Source organism: Buceros rhinoceros, unplaced genomic scaffold, assembly GCF_000710305.1.
Source record: "Buceros rhinoceros silvestris isolate BGI_N320 unplaced genomic scaffold, ASM71030v1 scaffold13394, whole genome shotgun sequence".
Classification (NCBI taxonomy): domain Eukaryota; kingdom Metazoa; phylum Chordata; class Aves; order Bucerotiformes; family Bucerotidae; genus Buceros; species Buceros rhinoceros.
The window spans coordinates 30,334-48,287 of NW_010408883.1; the positions used below are offsets into that span (position 1 = coordinate 30,334).

Consider the following 17,954-nt stretch of genomic DNA (forward strand, 5'->3'; position numbering starts at 1 on the left):
GGGTTCGCCCTATGCTCTGGGCTCTACAGCAGCGGTAGAAATGCTCTGATGCCAACGTTTAAACTTCCAGGTGAGGCTTTTCTTTGAATGAGGGAAAATTTTTGCATGGGCAGAGCAGACAGCCTGAAATCCCTGCTCCGCTGAAGCCAGCTGGAATATTTGCCATCGGCTTCAGTGGGGGCAGGATTTCCCGGCCAGGATTTTTATTGCAAAAACCTCTGGAGACAGTGGCACCACTGATCCATCACAACACGCCAGAGGCGGCGGGGCTCTGCGTATTACTTCTCAGACACTCGGCTCAAAAAAGTAATAGTTCAAAATATATCAAATGCCACAAGCGTCACTGGAGTGGACTTTAATGAAAAGCAAACTTGGATTATATAGAAGAAAGTCTGCAGCGGTAGAGAGGTACAGGTGTGATTCAGCTGGGGTTTCTTTCAGCAAACATCTAAACACGCACATGCACACAAGCCAGGACATACTGTTAGTCTGTGAAAACAAACATCATTTAAAAACTAACTGCACTTCATTACACCATGGACACATTTCTCCCCACTTGTAGGCACAGCAAGAAAAGCCTGAATTTCTCTGTTTCTCAGACATCTCCAAATTGTTATCTACACTGCAATGCTTTTAACAGCTTGTTTTTTCTTTCACGCAACATTTCTTAGCGTTGTGACTGCACACTAATGTTTAGCAGTACTTAATAACCCGCCAGCATGCAGTCTTCCTGGCCGCTTCTTAAAGTACACTGGAATAAAAAGAATTTGCATTTAGAGAGGAAAGCATGTAAAAATCAAAGGTGTGCATTTAAAACACGGCCATTTGCTAAATTAACAACTAATATAAGCAACCTTATTAATACATCAGGAACTAAGAAAACAAGTTTACAGCCTGTTATTGCACTACCCATAAAAACGGGCCTTCTTAAGGCAGGGAATTAAGCGGCGCCTAACGGGGAAGCAACACTCCCTTCTGCAGAGTATCCCTTTGTAATGCTCCGTTTGCTTTACTATCCAAACGCCCCATAAAGCCAAGAGAACCAAAGAAAAGCTGACTATGAATATCTGCCCGGCTTCGGGTATTTGTAAGGAGAGGGTGGGAGTGTTTTTGTGTAAGTTTTGAAAGTAGCAGTGAGATTTCTGTCACTGGTGATGCAAATGCTTCCCAGATGCTGCGCTGCCTCCCTCTGATTAACGGCGCTGTTTGTCCTACGCATTCCATAGGGGACAGTTAAACTGAATAATGGCCACGAGCTTGGAGAAACATATACACCAGGATGCGTAACATGCTCTAAAACGCCTTTTGGTTTGCATTTATCATCCCCCTAAAAAGCACATGCCTGGGTATGTTATGATAAGGGAGCACAGGTCACGCTGTGGCTCTTTTGGGGGGGCTGTGTGGTGTGTGACACCCAGGCAGAGCGGGTTTGGGGAGAGGGAGGTTGGTCCCTGGCTATGCCGGGCAGAGCATGGCACCGACAAAACCCTGGATCATTTCACCGTGTGCTTGGCTGAAACCTTGCCCCTGCACAAGCCCATGAGAATAAACGCTGCACCCTGACCGAATTGGTGGGAAGACTCGCGAGGGCGAGCGAGCCCCCCCAGGACCCCAGGCCAGGGCTGCTGTGCCCCGGACCATCCCTCGGAGGTGACTTGGACTCCCCTCCTGCAAGTGAGCATGCAAAGAGCCTTCCCTTGGGCTAACTGCAAGAGTGGACATAGGGGAGGCTTTTCTTAGCTAAACATGCTTCCGAAGTGCACTTGGTGGCCAGACACCAGGGCAGCCGCAGTGCCATCCAGCCACAGCGCAGCAGAAAGACACACCAGCGCAGCCCTGGCCCCAGAAGGCGAAGGTGCAGATGAGCCCAGCTCTGGGCTCACGGGAGGGCTGTGGTGGGACTGACCCAGCCACGCCAGGAAATTGTCACTGCCCGAGTGTGGGGCACTGCTGGGGAGGGGCAATGGCTGCACCCAGCTTGGGCAAAAGCGGCAAGTTGGGGCCGCGGGGGTCTTCCCAGCAGATCGAGGCATCTCCTTCTGCGGGGTGCTTCCTCCCGCTGCCTGTGCGGCAGCATGGCTATTGCTGTGGGTCTGGCTGGATGTACGGCTGGCTTCAAAACCACACCATCACGCAGAGGCAAGAAAAGGTGGGGTTTAACACCGTTTCCATCCTGGCTGTTTTAATCCAGAACGCTGGTCAGCCTACCTGTGTCTGCTTTGGAAAACCGCAGTGGCGGACGCTGCCAGAAGATAGTCAACTTGGGGGCAGCCAACTTATGCTGCACTTGTATGTTCCCCTGGGAAACGCCATGAGCCAGGCAGCCTGTTTGCCCTTCCTATGGAGTCTGTACGTTTTCCCAGGACCGCCCCTTTCTCCACTGAGAAGGTTAATCACCAAACCACCGAGTGCCAGCTTGCCTATGGAGAAGTTCTACTTGATGCTCTGCCTGTGTTTTTAGACAGGGTTGGATTTCAGCCTGTAGCTGAAATATGTAAATACCAGACAGCAGAATAAATATTGGTATTTTGCTAAGTGAAAGGTAAATGGCCATAATTGATATCACTTAGGAAATGCAAACACATTAAATTTGACATTTCAGTGCAGACACAAGCACATTTAGAACTTGGAGAAGAAGCCTTTTTTTCTTCCCTTCTTATTATTATGGATATATTAAAAATGTTTCGCTGCAGGAAAGGGGTTTCATAAAAATCGAGAAAAGGATTACCCAGCCTCGGAATACGAAATATCCAGAGAGAAAAGAACCCTGGGAGCGGAGCACAAGTTTAACCAGTTGCCGACTGACATTCATTTTTAACCACTCCTGTATTTTTTTAATCCTGATTTTTTGAATCATTCCTTTTTCCAAAAGGAAAAGAAAAAAAACCCTAAAGGCACACGCAGCAGGTCCTGTGAACGTATGGAAACAAGGAGGATGCACTCCTATTGGAAAACCCTTCCTTATTTCTCACGCAGAGAAGTTTACCGAGGACGAAAGGCAGCCAGCTCACAGCAGCTCAGCTTTGGGATTATCTTTTGGAGGCAATTAGACCTTCAGAAAGCTTTTTTTGATAGCATCTCAGTGCAAACTGATCATGGCTCCTACTTTCAACAGCGGCACTTTGGTGGGGAAGGGGACGTGGAGCTTCCACGTTCATTTAGATCCTGATCTACTGAGTTTTCAGAGTGCCAAACCCCTGCCTGTTTCAGAGTCTTAATGAGAAGCTCAGCACCTAAATCCAGCCCAGCTCGGAGGCATTAAACCTTTTGCAAAGCCGTGCGAGCCCTGCACACCTCTCGCAGGGACAGCCAGTGCTCCGAACTTCTGACAGCCCCAGCTCGTCACCTGTCACAGGCAGAGAAACACTGCTAGCACGAACGAGGATCAGGATGCGCAGAAGCCGCGTCAGAGCATCTCAGGTGGCTTTCGAAAGCCCAGTCCGATGCTGCAGAATGGGTGCTTCTGCCTCTTCATTTTTTCCCAAGCAAGTGACCAGCTGGCTGAGCACGTACAACAGGAGGGACCCAGGCTGAGGAGCTACCCCTGGAAAAGCTCTGCCTATTCTTAGCCTTATCATTAGCATACAAATATTCCTTAATTGCCTAGTCACAAGAGATTACCTCAGGCCATATATCACCTCATCCTCCCATTAACTTGCTGTTTCTTTCTCCACTTACATAAAATTAACTGTCATCATGCGGTGGAATGCTGGGAATTTTAAAACACACACTTTTATCAGTTAACATTACTGTATTTTAACGTGATCAGCAGACCAGTGCATTATTATGTTTACAATTATTAGCTGTAAAAAATTGCTTTCAGGAGCAGTAACTTTAAACAAGGTGTAAATCAGATACGACAAGACTGTCTAATGGCCTTGCGTTTCTTTCCAGCCTAATTTCCTGTGTAAAATAGAGGTTTCAGCCCTGAAGGCAATAAAGGTAATAATATTGACTTAATTTCCAATATGGGAGCAGCACCGTGCATTACACAGAGCTACCTGGGGGCTCTGAGCCAGAGCTTGGGGAAAGGACCCAGACCTCTGTAACTGAAGCTCCACGGTGAATGCACACTGAGCCCTTCACGCGTGTAGCAGCAAGTACTCCGACCCTATGAATTCAAGGGTAAGCATTAAAAAAATATACAAGTCTGAAACAATCACAGAACATCAGTGGGTTTATTGCCTTTTTTGATAGTCGACATCAAACAACAGTATGCTGTCCTAGTCCTAAGGTTTGCATGTGTGCCTGAGAGATGTTAATGGTTTATCTTTCAGGGAGCTTGCATGCAGTGAGAATTGGTGTTTTGTACCTTAATTTGGAAGAGAGACTGCAAGAGAACACGATGTTTTACAGGTTAACAGTTCATTTAATCTGGGATTCTCAATAATTCTGCTGATGAGCACACTAATGAGGTAGAGGGACAAGGGAGGTTCAGAGCTAAAAATGTGATGCAGCAGATTCAAGGTGATGACAACGACATTATTTTCAGGAAAACAAGGATTCCAGGTATGCTTTCAGCAAAAAAGACGCTTAGCGTAACTGCAAGCACTTTCAAATTTCCAGCAGCCTCTGCTCTATGCATGACTGTGTCCGACTTTTAATGAAAATCAAGTGATGATCTTGTTGAGAAACAAAAGGCAGTGAAAAGCATTTTTAACACACAGCTCTGACTGTTCTTTAGGCCTTCCCAGGAAGCCGATGATAAAATTAATTTCAGGTTTCTCAAAACTAAGGAAGTTTTTGCTTGGGAGGTGTGACGTAGTTAAATAATAACGGTATTAATGACATGAATAAATAGTCGATTCTCTTCAATACTCTGTACTAACGCCTTTTCTAGCAGAAACTTAAAATATACAAGACACTAAATGCAAGTTGCCGTGTTTTCAGCTAATACGAATCAGTGCTGCTCCACTGCTGATTTACACCACCTGAGGATCTGGCCCAAAACTTTTATCCTTGAAAAATTCAAGAGGACAGAGGCGATGGGAAATCGAGCTTCTAACCAATTTGATGGAGGAAGAATATCAAAGGGCGCAAAAGGGTACACAATGTGTCTCACCTGTCCCCAATCTCCTGCTTTCCACTTCGGACATCTGCCCCCTCTGCATTTCTTTTGCACGTTGGGCTTAGCAAGGTGCTTGCAATAATCTTCTTCTACATGCCTCCCTTCCTTTGACAAACAGTACACATTGCGGTGCTTTTGGCCCCTTCCACAGGAGACAGAACACTGTAAATGTAAAGTAACAACACATCAGCTTTCACGCAGGGCCGTCTACACGGGTATATAAAGGCCATGGCTACCCGGGGCATTGTCTTTGAACTGGACTAAAAAGCACATCCCCAGGTTCCCAGCAGCCTACACAAAGCTTGAGGGACATGCAGAAGGGCAGAATTGAACCGCTGGAAATGCTCCTGTTTGTACTTAGTATTACGTGTATTCTTGGTCAAAGCCCCCCAAAATGCCAACATCAAATTAGAGAAAGCAGCTGACATTTAGCAGGGATAACAGGCTGGATTCCTGGCATTGCTCTGGCGGTTTCAAAGGAGCAGAGTCATCTTACAGGGATCAAGGCAGGAGCCCTCAGTATCTACATAGAAAAACTTGAAAGGAACCATTTCCATTTACCTGGGTACAAAGGGAGGTCAAATGTTGGTAAATCAGGAGAGTAAAGTGTGACATACACCTTCACAGAGGGAAATAACTGCACAGAGGACAAGGCAGAAGAGACAAAGGCAGACTTTCCACGTCCTCAGTATTAAAACTCATGTTTGTTTTACCAGCGTAGACTGATCTACTTTCTTTTACTAAACAGACTGCAACCAGGACATGCTCATCCTTAAGATTTATGCATTTTGAAAACAACTCAGAAGGTGGCAAGAAGGCAGAGCCCACAGAATCAAAGCAAAAAGCAAATCAGCAGGTATGTTAGCTGTAAGCTTTGTAGCGAAGCAACTAATTTCAACTTCCCTCTGCAGGTTCACTGAACTTTTTCAAATGGGACCACTTCTGGCATGCAAACCCCAAGCAACTTCACTTTGATTTCAGATTAGTCTCCTCCAAAAGATTTAAGAATCAAAGGGGTCTGGAATCACGACAAGAATTTAATATGACAGGTTCGTGTAGAACAAGCCTCTTACTCAGCATGATGCACCTAGAGTCTCAGCTTCAATTTCTTCATTACGTGTTATGCAAGTCATTACATGCTATGTCACAAGCATCCTGGTTTAATCCTTGAGCACAAACACACTGGTTCAACCATCTCTCAGTGTAAAATGTTCTTTCTTTTCAGAATGCTGCAAACACGCAGAGATGAGGCTCCCTCCTTTGTTTTGGAGTCACTCCATCAGTATATTTCCTATTATAGCCAAGCTCTTCCTGGTCAGTGAATACATCTGAAACCTGAAAACCTGCAACTGATATAGGTAGCAGCTCTAGAAGATCCATTAGAATAAAGATTGGCACATGCATTGACAGCTGTGATTATTTTAAATTACAGCATCACTTTCAATTCATTCAGCTCCTATTGTGTTAAGAGGTACACAACCAACCAGCAGTAACTTGCTCCAAAATTGAACGGTTCAGACTAACGTGGAGAGAAATAGATATAGCAGGTAAGATGAGACGTTGCTGCTTAAAAGATTGCATAAGCCATGTTCTGAAAACGGCTGCTTTCCTGCTGCAAGATACTACAGATTGACAAAAGGCAGGTGACATCCCTTGCAAGCAAGAGGGTTTAAGGGCCATTAATGATGCGCCTCCCCCAGAGGCAGGGCAGCCAGAGGAGCCTGCAGCAGGGATGGCTGCTGCTGAGTTTTCCTGAGCCCAGCTCTCATTTCAAGTTAAGCCAAAAACCCCAACAAGCAACATTCAAACTTGCACTGAGGAACAGAGGAAATGCTGTTCCTTGTTCTACAACGAGACTTTCACAAGTTACCCAGGTTCATACAGTTAACTTTTTTCTTTAGTATCAGAAGAAAAAAGATTGAATTAATGTTATCCTATTTTTATAAGCCTTCAAATTTCATCAGAATTTCATTTTTCCTTCTCTCTACATCTCTCCCCAGGCAATGAAACGTCAGCAACAAGAAGGAAATATAAAATCCTACCAAATCCATTTGTAAACTTTGAGTACTTTCATCCACTTACTATCTTTGGACTAAACACCAACACTGATACTTTAGCAAAAATCCAAGTGCTCCTCAGTAAGTGCTCTCCAAGCAGGTTGATTACACTTTATTGATACAGTCAAAGCTAAACTCACAGACTCAGATTAGGACTCTCTTGCCCCATATTCCAAGTGAGTACAGCCTCATACATACTTTCCTCTAATTTAAAACCCACATTAGATCCATTACTCATTCTAAAGGAAGAATAACCACATCGTGCAACAACGCAATTGCATTTCTGAGGACCTGAAGTTGGTTGATAAATATCTGATCTCACAAACGATATGGTGGTAGTAATTTCTAAAATTATTATCCCCCTTCTACAAATTGCTTAACTTTGGCGTGGAGTCAAACATTCCCACATTTATCTCACCATCCCATGATCAAACACAAGACTCCATGCATACCTTGCTGCATTCAGAGGCTGAGGCATAATTTCCTTAATTTTGTTAATACTTAAATCTAATTCCCAAGATGCTGGAATTAATCATTCCTATGTCTGTCTTTAATATAAATCAAAGTTAGGCAGTTGCGCATTTTTTCGATCTAAGCCACCCGTTTGCTTTCATGCGTGTGAGTTATGATCTCATTTGCACTGACAGAAAATAGAGGTTGAATAATCTAACTTAACCACGTATCAGAGACTGAAAATTCCTTTGCAAAGCGTGTACTTCATAACTGCCTTCTAATTCAACCTCAGGTATTTCCAACTTTTATTTGGCACGTAGATTTTAAGCATACGTGAGCCACATGAAGAAAATAATCTAATAGCGGGCTTCATCTCGACGCCATGTGACTTAGGGAAGCAATATACCTACTGCCATCAGCCTCATCATTTATTTCAGACCCTGGAGGAACTTTGCATTTCATTAGCAGGACTCCTCACCCCTGCAAACGCTGCTGCCCACTTACAGTATCTATCAATAACAGTGCTGTAGTGAGGTAAGCTTTGACCTTGCCTTCTTCAGAACATTTGAATAGCGCAGACAAAACCACCCCATTCATATTTCTCCTTCTTTTTCTTGATTCCTCTCCTATCCCCCACCCCCCATAGAAAATACTTCCAAGTACTGGGGATGGACAGATAGAGAAGCAGCATCATCCAAGGCTCTTTGCAGTCAACAGAAAGATTTCTACTGCTTTTAACCCCCTCTGGATCCAGCCCTGAAGGTATAGCCAAGGTACCGTATTCACTTTTTTCACTTACCAGCTTCCTAGAGTCGAGAATCACGTGCACTTGGGCATGCTCATGGTCAACCCGCCCCTGCCTCCACTCAAGTGCGGGGAAAATGTTGCTGCAAAATGCAGTTTCCCGCCTGTGATTGAGTCACAGCAGCAAACAGGGTGAACCTGGGAAGATAGCCAGGCATGGAGGACCATGCAAAAACAACACATCGTGTTGTTTCTTACAGAAAAAAAAAAAACCAAACCCAAGATGATTGTGGCACATAAAATAATGGATAAACACTATTTCAGAAAATCAGGTATAGCCATTCCACTAAAGACTCCATTCCACTAAAGCCTCTAGTAAACCTTCCTCTTGTTATTATCTTTTTTATCTCCTAAAACCACCACCATCACAGCTGGTACTTTACAGGGAGAATAAGAACAAAAAGACTTTACTAAGAGCATTAGGATCAAAGCATTTGAGTACAGATTTAAGGGTTTTATGTTTATTGCATGATTCGTTTTGTTAACATGCCAAGAACTGGAGACTGGCATACTGCTGAATTTTTCAAATAAATATACTGCCTAGTTCAAATAAATTCAAGAAAAAAGTTTAAATAAATATGACAAAAATATTTCCCTATCAGCTTCTTCCAGAAAGGTCAGAACACTACGCTAAATCTCTCCTGCAATGCATAGCTCTGCTCCAGCACAACGGCAGGCTTGTGTTTTCGTTTCCACAAAAATTTGTTTTCTGTTTCAGAGTTCAGGAATGACGAAGGATGTGCAAATCGCTTTCAATTAACCCTTGCTGCATTTCCTATTCTGATGTTCTGGGAGATGAGGCTACATCTTCTTCATTAAGACCTCTCTAAAACAGAAAGGATGCTGCTTGATTCACTGAGTTGGTAGCAGGAGAAAGAAAACAGAGTTCGTACCCCAAAAGCTCTTAAAAATTGGTACAAAATTTCTGGTTGGTTTGGCTCAGGTTCTGACCCTCCTGTGGGGTGACTGTGACCTGCTCTTCTGCACTGGGATCTCGTGCTGCCAGGCTGAGGGCTGGCAGCGAGGTTGGTCTGGCACGGAAAGGACTCAACATCACAAATGAGCAAATCTTGGCCAAAGGAAAGAGGCAGCACAGAGCAGCCAAGAACAAAGGGAGCGTCTTTGCTTCTCCTTAACTTTGGGCATTGAAGGGGCAGCCCAACACGCGGCAGTAAGCAAAATGACAGCAAGAACCTGGGGATGTTCTCCCCCGAAAGTGAAAAGTTTCAGAAAATGCTGTCAGACCGCTTTTCCAAGCCCTCCCATGCATCAGCGGACGATTTGGGAGGTATTTGAGATAATGAATGCAAGCTGCAGTGATCACCAAATGAATTCCCAAAGATAGGTATTCTCTGATAGCTCACCAAGGGCAGGGCTGGGAAGAATTAGACTAAAAACGGCTTTCTCGGATTCTGCTAGGAGCAACTTTTTGGAGAAAATTAAAATCAATCCTTGTAGGTTTAGGTTTCCTCCCAGTAAGGATTACATGGAAAGAAGGAGCTCCTGAGTAAGCCCTAGTTCATCCTTTCCAACACAATCTGAGCTGAAACGTGAGCTGGATGAAAAAAAGCAGAAAACCGACAGAGCCCTACAATGCTTTACACCCCCGTTCCATGAGGGGAACGTAATCCCAAGCAAACATCTCCAACTAGGAGCAGAGCCCATCCGTGCACCCCCATAGTTACATTTCAGCATCCCAGTAGTCTGTGTCACCTCTCACTGTACCTTACACTGCTGCTATCAGATGCTGAAACCACAGCCCTGTGACTTCTGCACCTCTGAAGTATCTGGAGCACAAAGGACATCAGTAGACACATCAGGGAAAGCCTTGCCAGCCAAACCTTTTCTAGAAGTCTTTAAATGCCTGAGCCTTTCCGTGTTATCCAGCACAGAGGCTCTGTGGCATCCAACTAACTTAATTAGCTTCACAACAGCAAGGTATTTCAGCAGGTAACTCCCTCAGTTTTTAGTTTGACAAGTAACCAGCTTAAAGGAAGGCGGCAGCTCCACACTGCTGGTTTCACCAGTGGCTGAAGGAGTTTAGGAGACTTTTTGTTGCTGCTTCAAAACCCTCTTCCTTCCAATCATCTGTTTTAGTGCGGTCTCACACCCGGCATCTGCACAGTGAGAAGTCCATGACTGTGGGGTGGGATCACGGCATGCAGGGCGGGATTCACCGAGTCGCAGTGATTTTAGCCGGTACAAGGCCATCTGATTTTTGTACTTTTAAAAGGGAACAGCGGGCTTTGCACCGAAGGGAGAGCAACTGGACCAGAGACCTGACCAAAACACACCAAAGGATTGCACTGCAGTTTGAAAGAGGCTTCAGAAATGCTTAATCCATGTTGAATCCCCAGGGAAACGGGAGGGATGAAAAAGACACAAACGTTTGAGATTCTGGAGTGTGTAATCTAGGTATGGTAGTAAGCATCATCTAGAACCTCTGTGGAAACATCCCAAGGAGCCCTACCAGAGCCAGAGGACATCCCTTGGTGTGCACAAAAGCAGACTTTGCCCCAGCGTCCCCAAGGAGTGATCCTCACCCTGGGCACAGGCAAGAGGAAACATCCACCTGGCTCACCCTGGCCGTGCAACACACATGGGCTCCCCATCCTCCAGCGCCTCTGCTCTCAGCTCTGCAGCAGAGGCACAGAGTTTCCCAATGGATTATTTGCATAAAGAAGAAATAAAACAATCTAAACCTTCTAAACCAAACTAAACCTTCACCTTCCCACTGCCAAACCAAACTGCAGAGACTGGTGAGTGACCTCAGATGATGTCTTGTAACAGGTGAAAAAAAAAAAAAAGAAAATTTCTTGGAGAAAAGGGTCCAGCTTGATGTGGGAGAGAAGCAGCTGGTGTGTCTGGAGCCCATTCCTCCAGCAGCACAGATTGCCCAGAGAAAAGGATGCTCTTGGGCTCTTTAATTCCTGCAAGATTTAAGGCCTTAAGCACAGAAGTCAATACAATAATTTCCCTGAGCTGGGAAACCTCACAAGATCTATGGGAGAAATCTGGTAACTGCAGCAGCAGGAGAAGTCATGCATCTCTCTTTTACAGCATCCCTCTAGTAAGGAGCACCTTCTCCCCCTTTCACCACCCCCGTTGTTACATCCCATACAAAGACTTCACCGGGTACAGAGATCAGCAGGGCTCTGCCCACACACAGCTGCATCCCTGCCCCACTCCGTGCTATTTCACTTGAACAAACAAGCAAAAGCCCCCAAACAGCCACTGCAGGTCTTTCCAGGGAGGGAAGTGTTAGGTGGCATTTCCTCAGATTAGGAGGAGATGTGTCAGCTAACCAAGGATGCCAGTATAACGGGATGTGGAGGGCGCTGGTGAAGCCTATTTTCCGTGCTGTGGCACTTTTAGGAGGGTAGCAATCAAAGCATCAAGCAGCCTAGGCTAACTGATGCTTCATCTTTTTAGTGAACGAGTCGTATTTTAATGCCACATACAAGTCCCATTCAAGAACAGGAGTTCTCCACATTGGAGTGAAAGACAAAGAGCTCTCCAAGGAATGTCAGCCCTATCTCACAGGTGTGCATCACACTGGGGGTTTGTAGGAGTGCTGGGCTGCTTCTTGCTCCCTGGTTTGATAAAGAAAAGTCTTGGCTTAGTGCACTAGTGATCAAATACTATCAGCCTGCGTATAGTCTTGGGTATCAGACAGATTTTCATCCATGCTGCTGGCTCGTTTGCCTCCCCTGTGAGCTAGTAAAAATTAAAACACGAACAGAGCATCAAGTGCCTTTGGAACAAGACTGACTGTATCATTTTTCCTCAGTGGCTGCACAAAGCAGTAACCAGGGAAGTTAGAAACACAGCACTGTATTTGTGCTTAGTGTCCCTCAACATCACACAATGTCTTTGTGCTCAATGTCACACGTTCTTGTTTTTAAGTGCTACAATCCCTAGGATCTGAGCAACAGCAATTATTGCAGTTTGTGAATGCATACAGTGTGAATCTGGAATATGGGTAAAAACGCATGCAGGCTTCCCAACACCCAGCTCAGGGACCTGCTTGAAGATGCTGAACCTCACAGCTCATTCCTGAGAGCAAATTACTGCTCTACCGTGTCTCCTGCTGTCTAACGCATATTTCAACCACCGCATTCAGAGCCAGTGCTTTGGGAGACAAACGATCCCAGCAATTGCCCTTTTATTTATTGCTTTATTTCTCCTCTGTGTGTGAGCATGGGCATATGTGCGTGTTCAGGAGGTGTGCAGACTTTAGGAAGTCAACAGCCGCAGATGGCCCACCCGCGACACAAAGACCAAAGCCAGTCATCGCTGAACACAAGTCCCACCACTCGTTCAAATTTGTGCACAGCCTAGAATAGGATCAGCTCATTGAGAAGATGCGCGCAAGTGGCATGCCAAGCCCAGCCGAACAGCCACTGCACTTCTTTGGGAGGAGAAAGGCAAGTATTTTACAGTAAATTAGGACAGAAGCAAGGGTTGGACTATATGTGCTAAGAAACATCAGTGAACGCTAACACAGTTACCTGCTCTGAGTGGGAAGCTGCACTGAGGAACCTGGGGAAAGATGCATCATCTGGGGGTGGGGAAAGAGATGCAAGAAAATAACCTTCCTGAGTCTAATGCCTGGTCCAGCTCGTGCCTGTCCTGGCAGTAGCAATAGAAGAGGCTATCAAAGGAGAGGAGATGAGACTGACTGTTCTGTGCAGCTCATTACCCTGGTACTTCCCCAGCAGCTGGTCACTGGGTTAGGGAGGATAGAGAGGACACTGCAGCCCAGCCCTTTTACTTCTACACTGGACTAAATGACACTAGATTTAACCACCAGGTCAGATCACAAAGACTAAGGGGTGTCTGCAAGAAAGGAGCGTGATTGCAACAGCTGAGTGTTGAGCTGCAAGGAGTTGATCCAGTGAAGTACTTAAGTGCAGGCTCCGTGTTCAGCACACAGTGCTGTGGGGTGGTCCATCACCTGCAGTCCACCAGATGGGCTTCAATAGTTCTTTTCCTGCTCATGGAACATCAACACCAGCAAACAGGAGAGAGCAGAACTGTTAGCAAAACTATACCTATATAATTCTTCTTATTTAAGGAGAAACGGAAAGATGGTGATGACATGCAAACAACAAAAATGGAAAGGAAAATAAAAATTGAAGATTTTTGAGTAGCAAGAGGGGAATGAAGTGATATTCCTCTAACAGATAGCTGGGTACCAGTGGCTTCACCCACCTGTAAGCAGCTTGGAGCCACCAACTGCAGCTCCAAGCCTCGGCAGGGACGATGGACACTGAACTGAGGAAAGAGCTGCAGGAGCATCCATCACTGCTGCCTCGGAGGAGCAACAGGCTGAAACTCTTCAAACAAAAACCCCAACAGCATTTACCCTCTGGGACAAACTCTGAGAAGGTCACAAGGCAGCAAAAAGGTGCCTTGGTGATGGTAAGATGGCTGGCACAGCTCTGCTCACGCCAGATAGCACCCAGGGGAGTGCAGTTTTGAAGGGTAGCTAAAGCTGGGCACTGGTGGTGGGGTGCTCTGGTCAGGGGACACAGCAGGGAGTACAGGGAAGGGCTGCAGTGGGTCTGGCTTGCTTTTTTAAACAAAAGCAAAGAGGTCTGCAGTGTCAACGGCCTTTGTCTCACTGGGGAACCAAAGCAGACCACTTCTTGCCTTTCATCAGCACTCCAAACCTGGAGTCAGTCAGTCTGACTGATCCTAAAGGGGAGACAGCCAGGAACCCAAGAGGAACAGCAGCGTGGTGGGCCAGCCTAAACATACAGTAAACAACTCCGAGATGGAGACAGCTTCAGACAGATGGCTGGAGATATCCATAGGCTACCACGCTCTCATTTTGGTCTGCATAGTTTTATTAAATCTTCAGTAAGGCATCTACTTCTCCCTGTTTTTCAAAAGGCATGCAAGCCACTCAGTGCATCCAACAACTCCGAGATGGAGACAGCTTCAGACAGATGGCTGGAGATATCCATAGGCTACCACGCTCTCATTTTGGTCTGCATAGCTTTATTAAATCTTCAGTAAGGCATCTACTTCTACCTGTTTTTCTAAAGGCATGCAAGCCACTCAGTGCATCCCTCTGCCTGGGTTATGGATGCTGGAACCATACATGCAGCCTTCCTCTGCTACAGCAACCTTTGTCCTTCCCTCACTCTTGAGGCAGGATTGCTTTTATTAGTTTTCTGATAATACGTGGCACTACAGAAAAATACAGACTTGCTGTCACGGTTTCGGAGTCTACACCATCATCATAGGAATGAAAGACAGAAAAAGCAAGGTGAATCACTGAGTGAGTGGAGAGTGCAACATGCCTATCATTTCATTTTCAAAGATGGCTTTGTTATTGCAAAGCACGTGTAAAGAATCACACAGCAGCTCAGTAATGCTGCTGTCACAGCAAATCCATTTTCTGCAGGAGAGAGAAGGGGAACAGCAGAGTTATATACACTTGCAACCAAATCTGCCCCTGGTTATCACTTCTGCCTTAGCAAGAGCTGACATCCTGCCTGCTAAGAAAATTATTGGCACAACCACACAGAGTGTATTGCTGTTGCACAGCCTATTTTCAGCCAGTTTCATGCAGAAGGCATTTTGTAAACAATGTGTTGTTTCTTTGAGAGAATTACAAACAAATAACCTAAACTTTCCACTGACAGCAATTTTAAGATTGAAATTCCTGGGCACCAGCTTCCTGACACAGCTGCTGGCCAGGCAGTCCTCCCACTTGCCACCGAGCCCAGAGCCTCTTTGCCGCTACTGATGTCCCAGCATGCAGTCGGAGAGCCCCTACAAAGCCATCAACGCCACCAGCTTCCAGCTAAAGGGATAGAGCAATGCTGTCCTGACCTGAATTCTCACCAACAGTCACAGAGTTTGGAGCTTAGCCAGCTAATATTCCAATTATTTTATGCTCAGCTTCCAATTCTTCGTTGTTAGATCAAAATGCCCTCAAAGACTAAGGTACCAGCAGTTCTGCCTTTTCAGTAAAGAGCTGGGAGGCACACACCACAATTTTGCAGCTAGAACGTGTCATACCCAAGAGCAATAAATACTTGACAAAACAGATTACTTCTCCACCCACCCATTTTCCACTGCTCCAAGTCAAATGATTACTGTCCCAGTGCAGAGAATGACTCACCCAACTGAACCGGGACAGGGTGCTGCAAGATATAATTGTTTTACCTTATCTGCACCCATTTCCTACCTCGGAAAGAATGAGAAGCCCGCAACAAGTTAATTCAGCGTTATTCATAAATTGTATCAGGATACAGTTGGATATTACGGTAAACTCAAAACTTCACAGAGTTATTGCAAGGAGCAGATCTGCTTCTATAGAATTGGGTGAGTAAGCGAAGCGATGGGTAATATCCTTTGTGAACAGCCCCCTCATTCAGGAGGACGTGGTGAGATTTCCTCCTGGTATTTGAGAGCATGTATGGAGGCCTGCGTTCGTGCCATAAGGCATTCAGAGGAGAAAAAACGCTCTCTGTATCCTGGTGAAAGTCTCTGCATGTTTCCTGAAGCACTATTTTAATAAAAAGGTCAGGTCTACCACATGGTGTACAATTCTGCAGTGTTCAAATACATGTTCTTAAATAAGCGAGGAAATAAAAGTGTCACCTCCTCTTAGCCCTCTCTGAACACACATTATGATGACAAGGCATCTCACCAGTCTCCTGTTATAGAATTATTACTTACATACCAAATCTGTTTATTCATTTATCTCTTTAAAACCCGGATTTAACCAGCCAGATAAAATCCCTTGTTTGCTGTATAAAATCCCAGTGGAATTTTGCCTGAGGATTGACGGTTGGACTCCTCAGACTCCCTCTGCTTTAATCTGTATGCATTTTAGAGTACTAATTTCAGTGAAACGTGAGTGAAGCTAAGCCAATCAGATGCTTGCAAGAAATTAGTTATCCAAACTTCATAATTCATACACTTTTAACAGTGTTTGTTTAATTATCAAGAATGACAGTATCTGTTGGAGACCAAAGAGAAAAGCACGTCAAGAGATGGAACATTGCAGTACCATTTCAGAAAACTTAGTAAAAGTTACCAAAACTAAGTATATGATCTTAATTTAGCAAGAGACTCAAGAAATCATTATACAAATTCATGTATGATTACATTCTACTTGTCTTTAATTTTCACTGTTCAACATTAACATTAAACATTGTAAATGTATGCAATATTTATATAAAATTAAATAACAATATTGGAAAAATAAATACACTTTTACATAAATACATAAATCCATACTGCTGAAAAGTTTCAGCTAATACTATACTCTTGTTTCAAAAGTGACCAAAAAATATGGTAGTGACACTCCATCCCAACAGATGAAGTATGTACAGCTACAGATGATGTTTGCAACCGACGGCAGAGCTAAAGCAAATCCAGGTGATACCACACTGAAGAAAAAAATATTTGGATGTTACTACCTACAGTAGTAGCACGAGGTAGACATACATGTGGAGTATTCTGCAGGAGGGGCACGAAGCCCTGGCGACCCCATGGATACAATTCAGTCTTCAAACAGCTCTGGGGTCCCCTACGTCAGAGCCAAAGGACACCTTGGTAATAAGACTGAAAAATCAAGTCGCTTTGTGGCAACGGCTGGGGCTCAGCTCTGCAGCCCCTTCGCCTGCGGGAGGGCAGGGGCTGTGAGCCCCGCAGGCAGCCAGGAGGAGACACCCCAGGCAGGACAGGATTTCTCTGCCTGTTTGCCCGACGTCCCACTCTCTCCCCGGGCACCGAGCAAACACAATCAGCAAGGTTCATTCAACTTAGCAGAGTCAAGGGAATTTTTTCTGGGTGAAAAACACCAACCCAAAACCAAATTAGAGGACTGCACCCTGCATTTCCAAGACGGAGGAGCAGACACAGCCCCGGAGCCTGCTCCTTAACAGCTGAGGAGACGCACCTTTGGTTCTTGCAAATGGTCCAGCACAGGGAACAAAGGCTGGCACAGCAAATCGCAGCTGGTAATTCTGCGGGGAAGCCACCGCACGCGTGGCTAGCTCTGCTTAGCTCACCTCGCTCATCTTTAGCACCCTATATCAGTGTACAAGTGATAAATTAGCACCTCAAATTAAATATTTCGTATTACTGTCCCTTGTACTGGTAAAGCACCGTATAAACACCAGCTCAGCAGTTTTATGGCTATTGCATAACTCACTGAGGTATGATAAAAATATTGAGGAGCGTTACCGAAGGCATCCGTGTTACTGGAAGCTCCCGCAGAAATGAGAGTGCGGTTACGTTTTAGCAAGATGACTTTTCAAACCATGACAGTTAAAGAAGTCCAATCCATTACAAACAGGCCTCTTTTTCCTTTTCCTATAAAGTGCTTTTGAGACAGATTCTTTTTTTTTTTAAAAAAATTCATCTTCAGGTGCTTTTACAACAAAATACTCAATAAAGGTCAACATTTGCTTGAAGGCCACTCCAAAACCGGCAGGTCTGTGGTTTCCAGTGTGCTGGAAGCGCCCGAGGCAGCCCTTGCCTCAGCACACTGGGGCTCTGTGCTGAGCAGGAGGTGCTGCTCTGGGCAGGGAGAATTTCGAAGC

The 17,954-nt window shown here is 45.2% G+C and overlaps 1 protein-coding gene across 1 annotated transcript in view; it reads right to left on the reverse strand.

Moving 5' to 3' along the window:
- The window catches only part of ADAMTS9 (ADAM metallopeptidase with thrombospondin type 1 motif, 9), a gene marked incomplete at its 5' end in the record, with an annotated part of 81,235 nt that overhangs the window by 16,975 nt on the left and 46,306 nt on the right, over positions 1 to 17,954 (reverse strand). Inside the window, one exon of the mRNA XM_010135033.1 lies at positions 5,063 to 5,230. Coding sequence (XP_010133335.1) covers positions 5,063 to 5,230 — 168 coding nt within the window. The remainder of the gene's footprint in view (positions 1 to 5,062; positions 5,231 to 17,954) is intronic.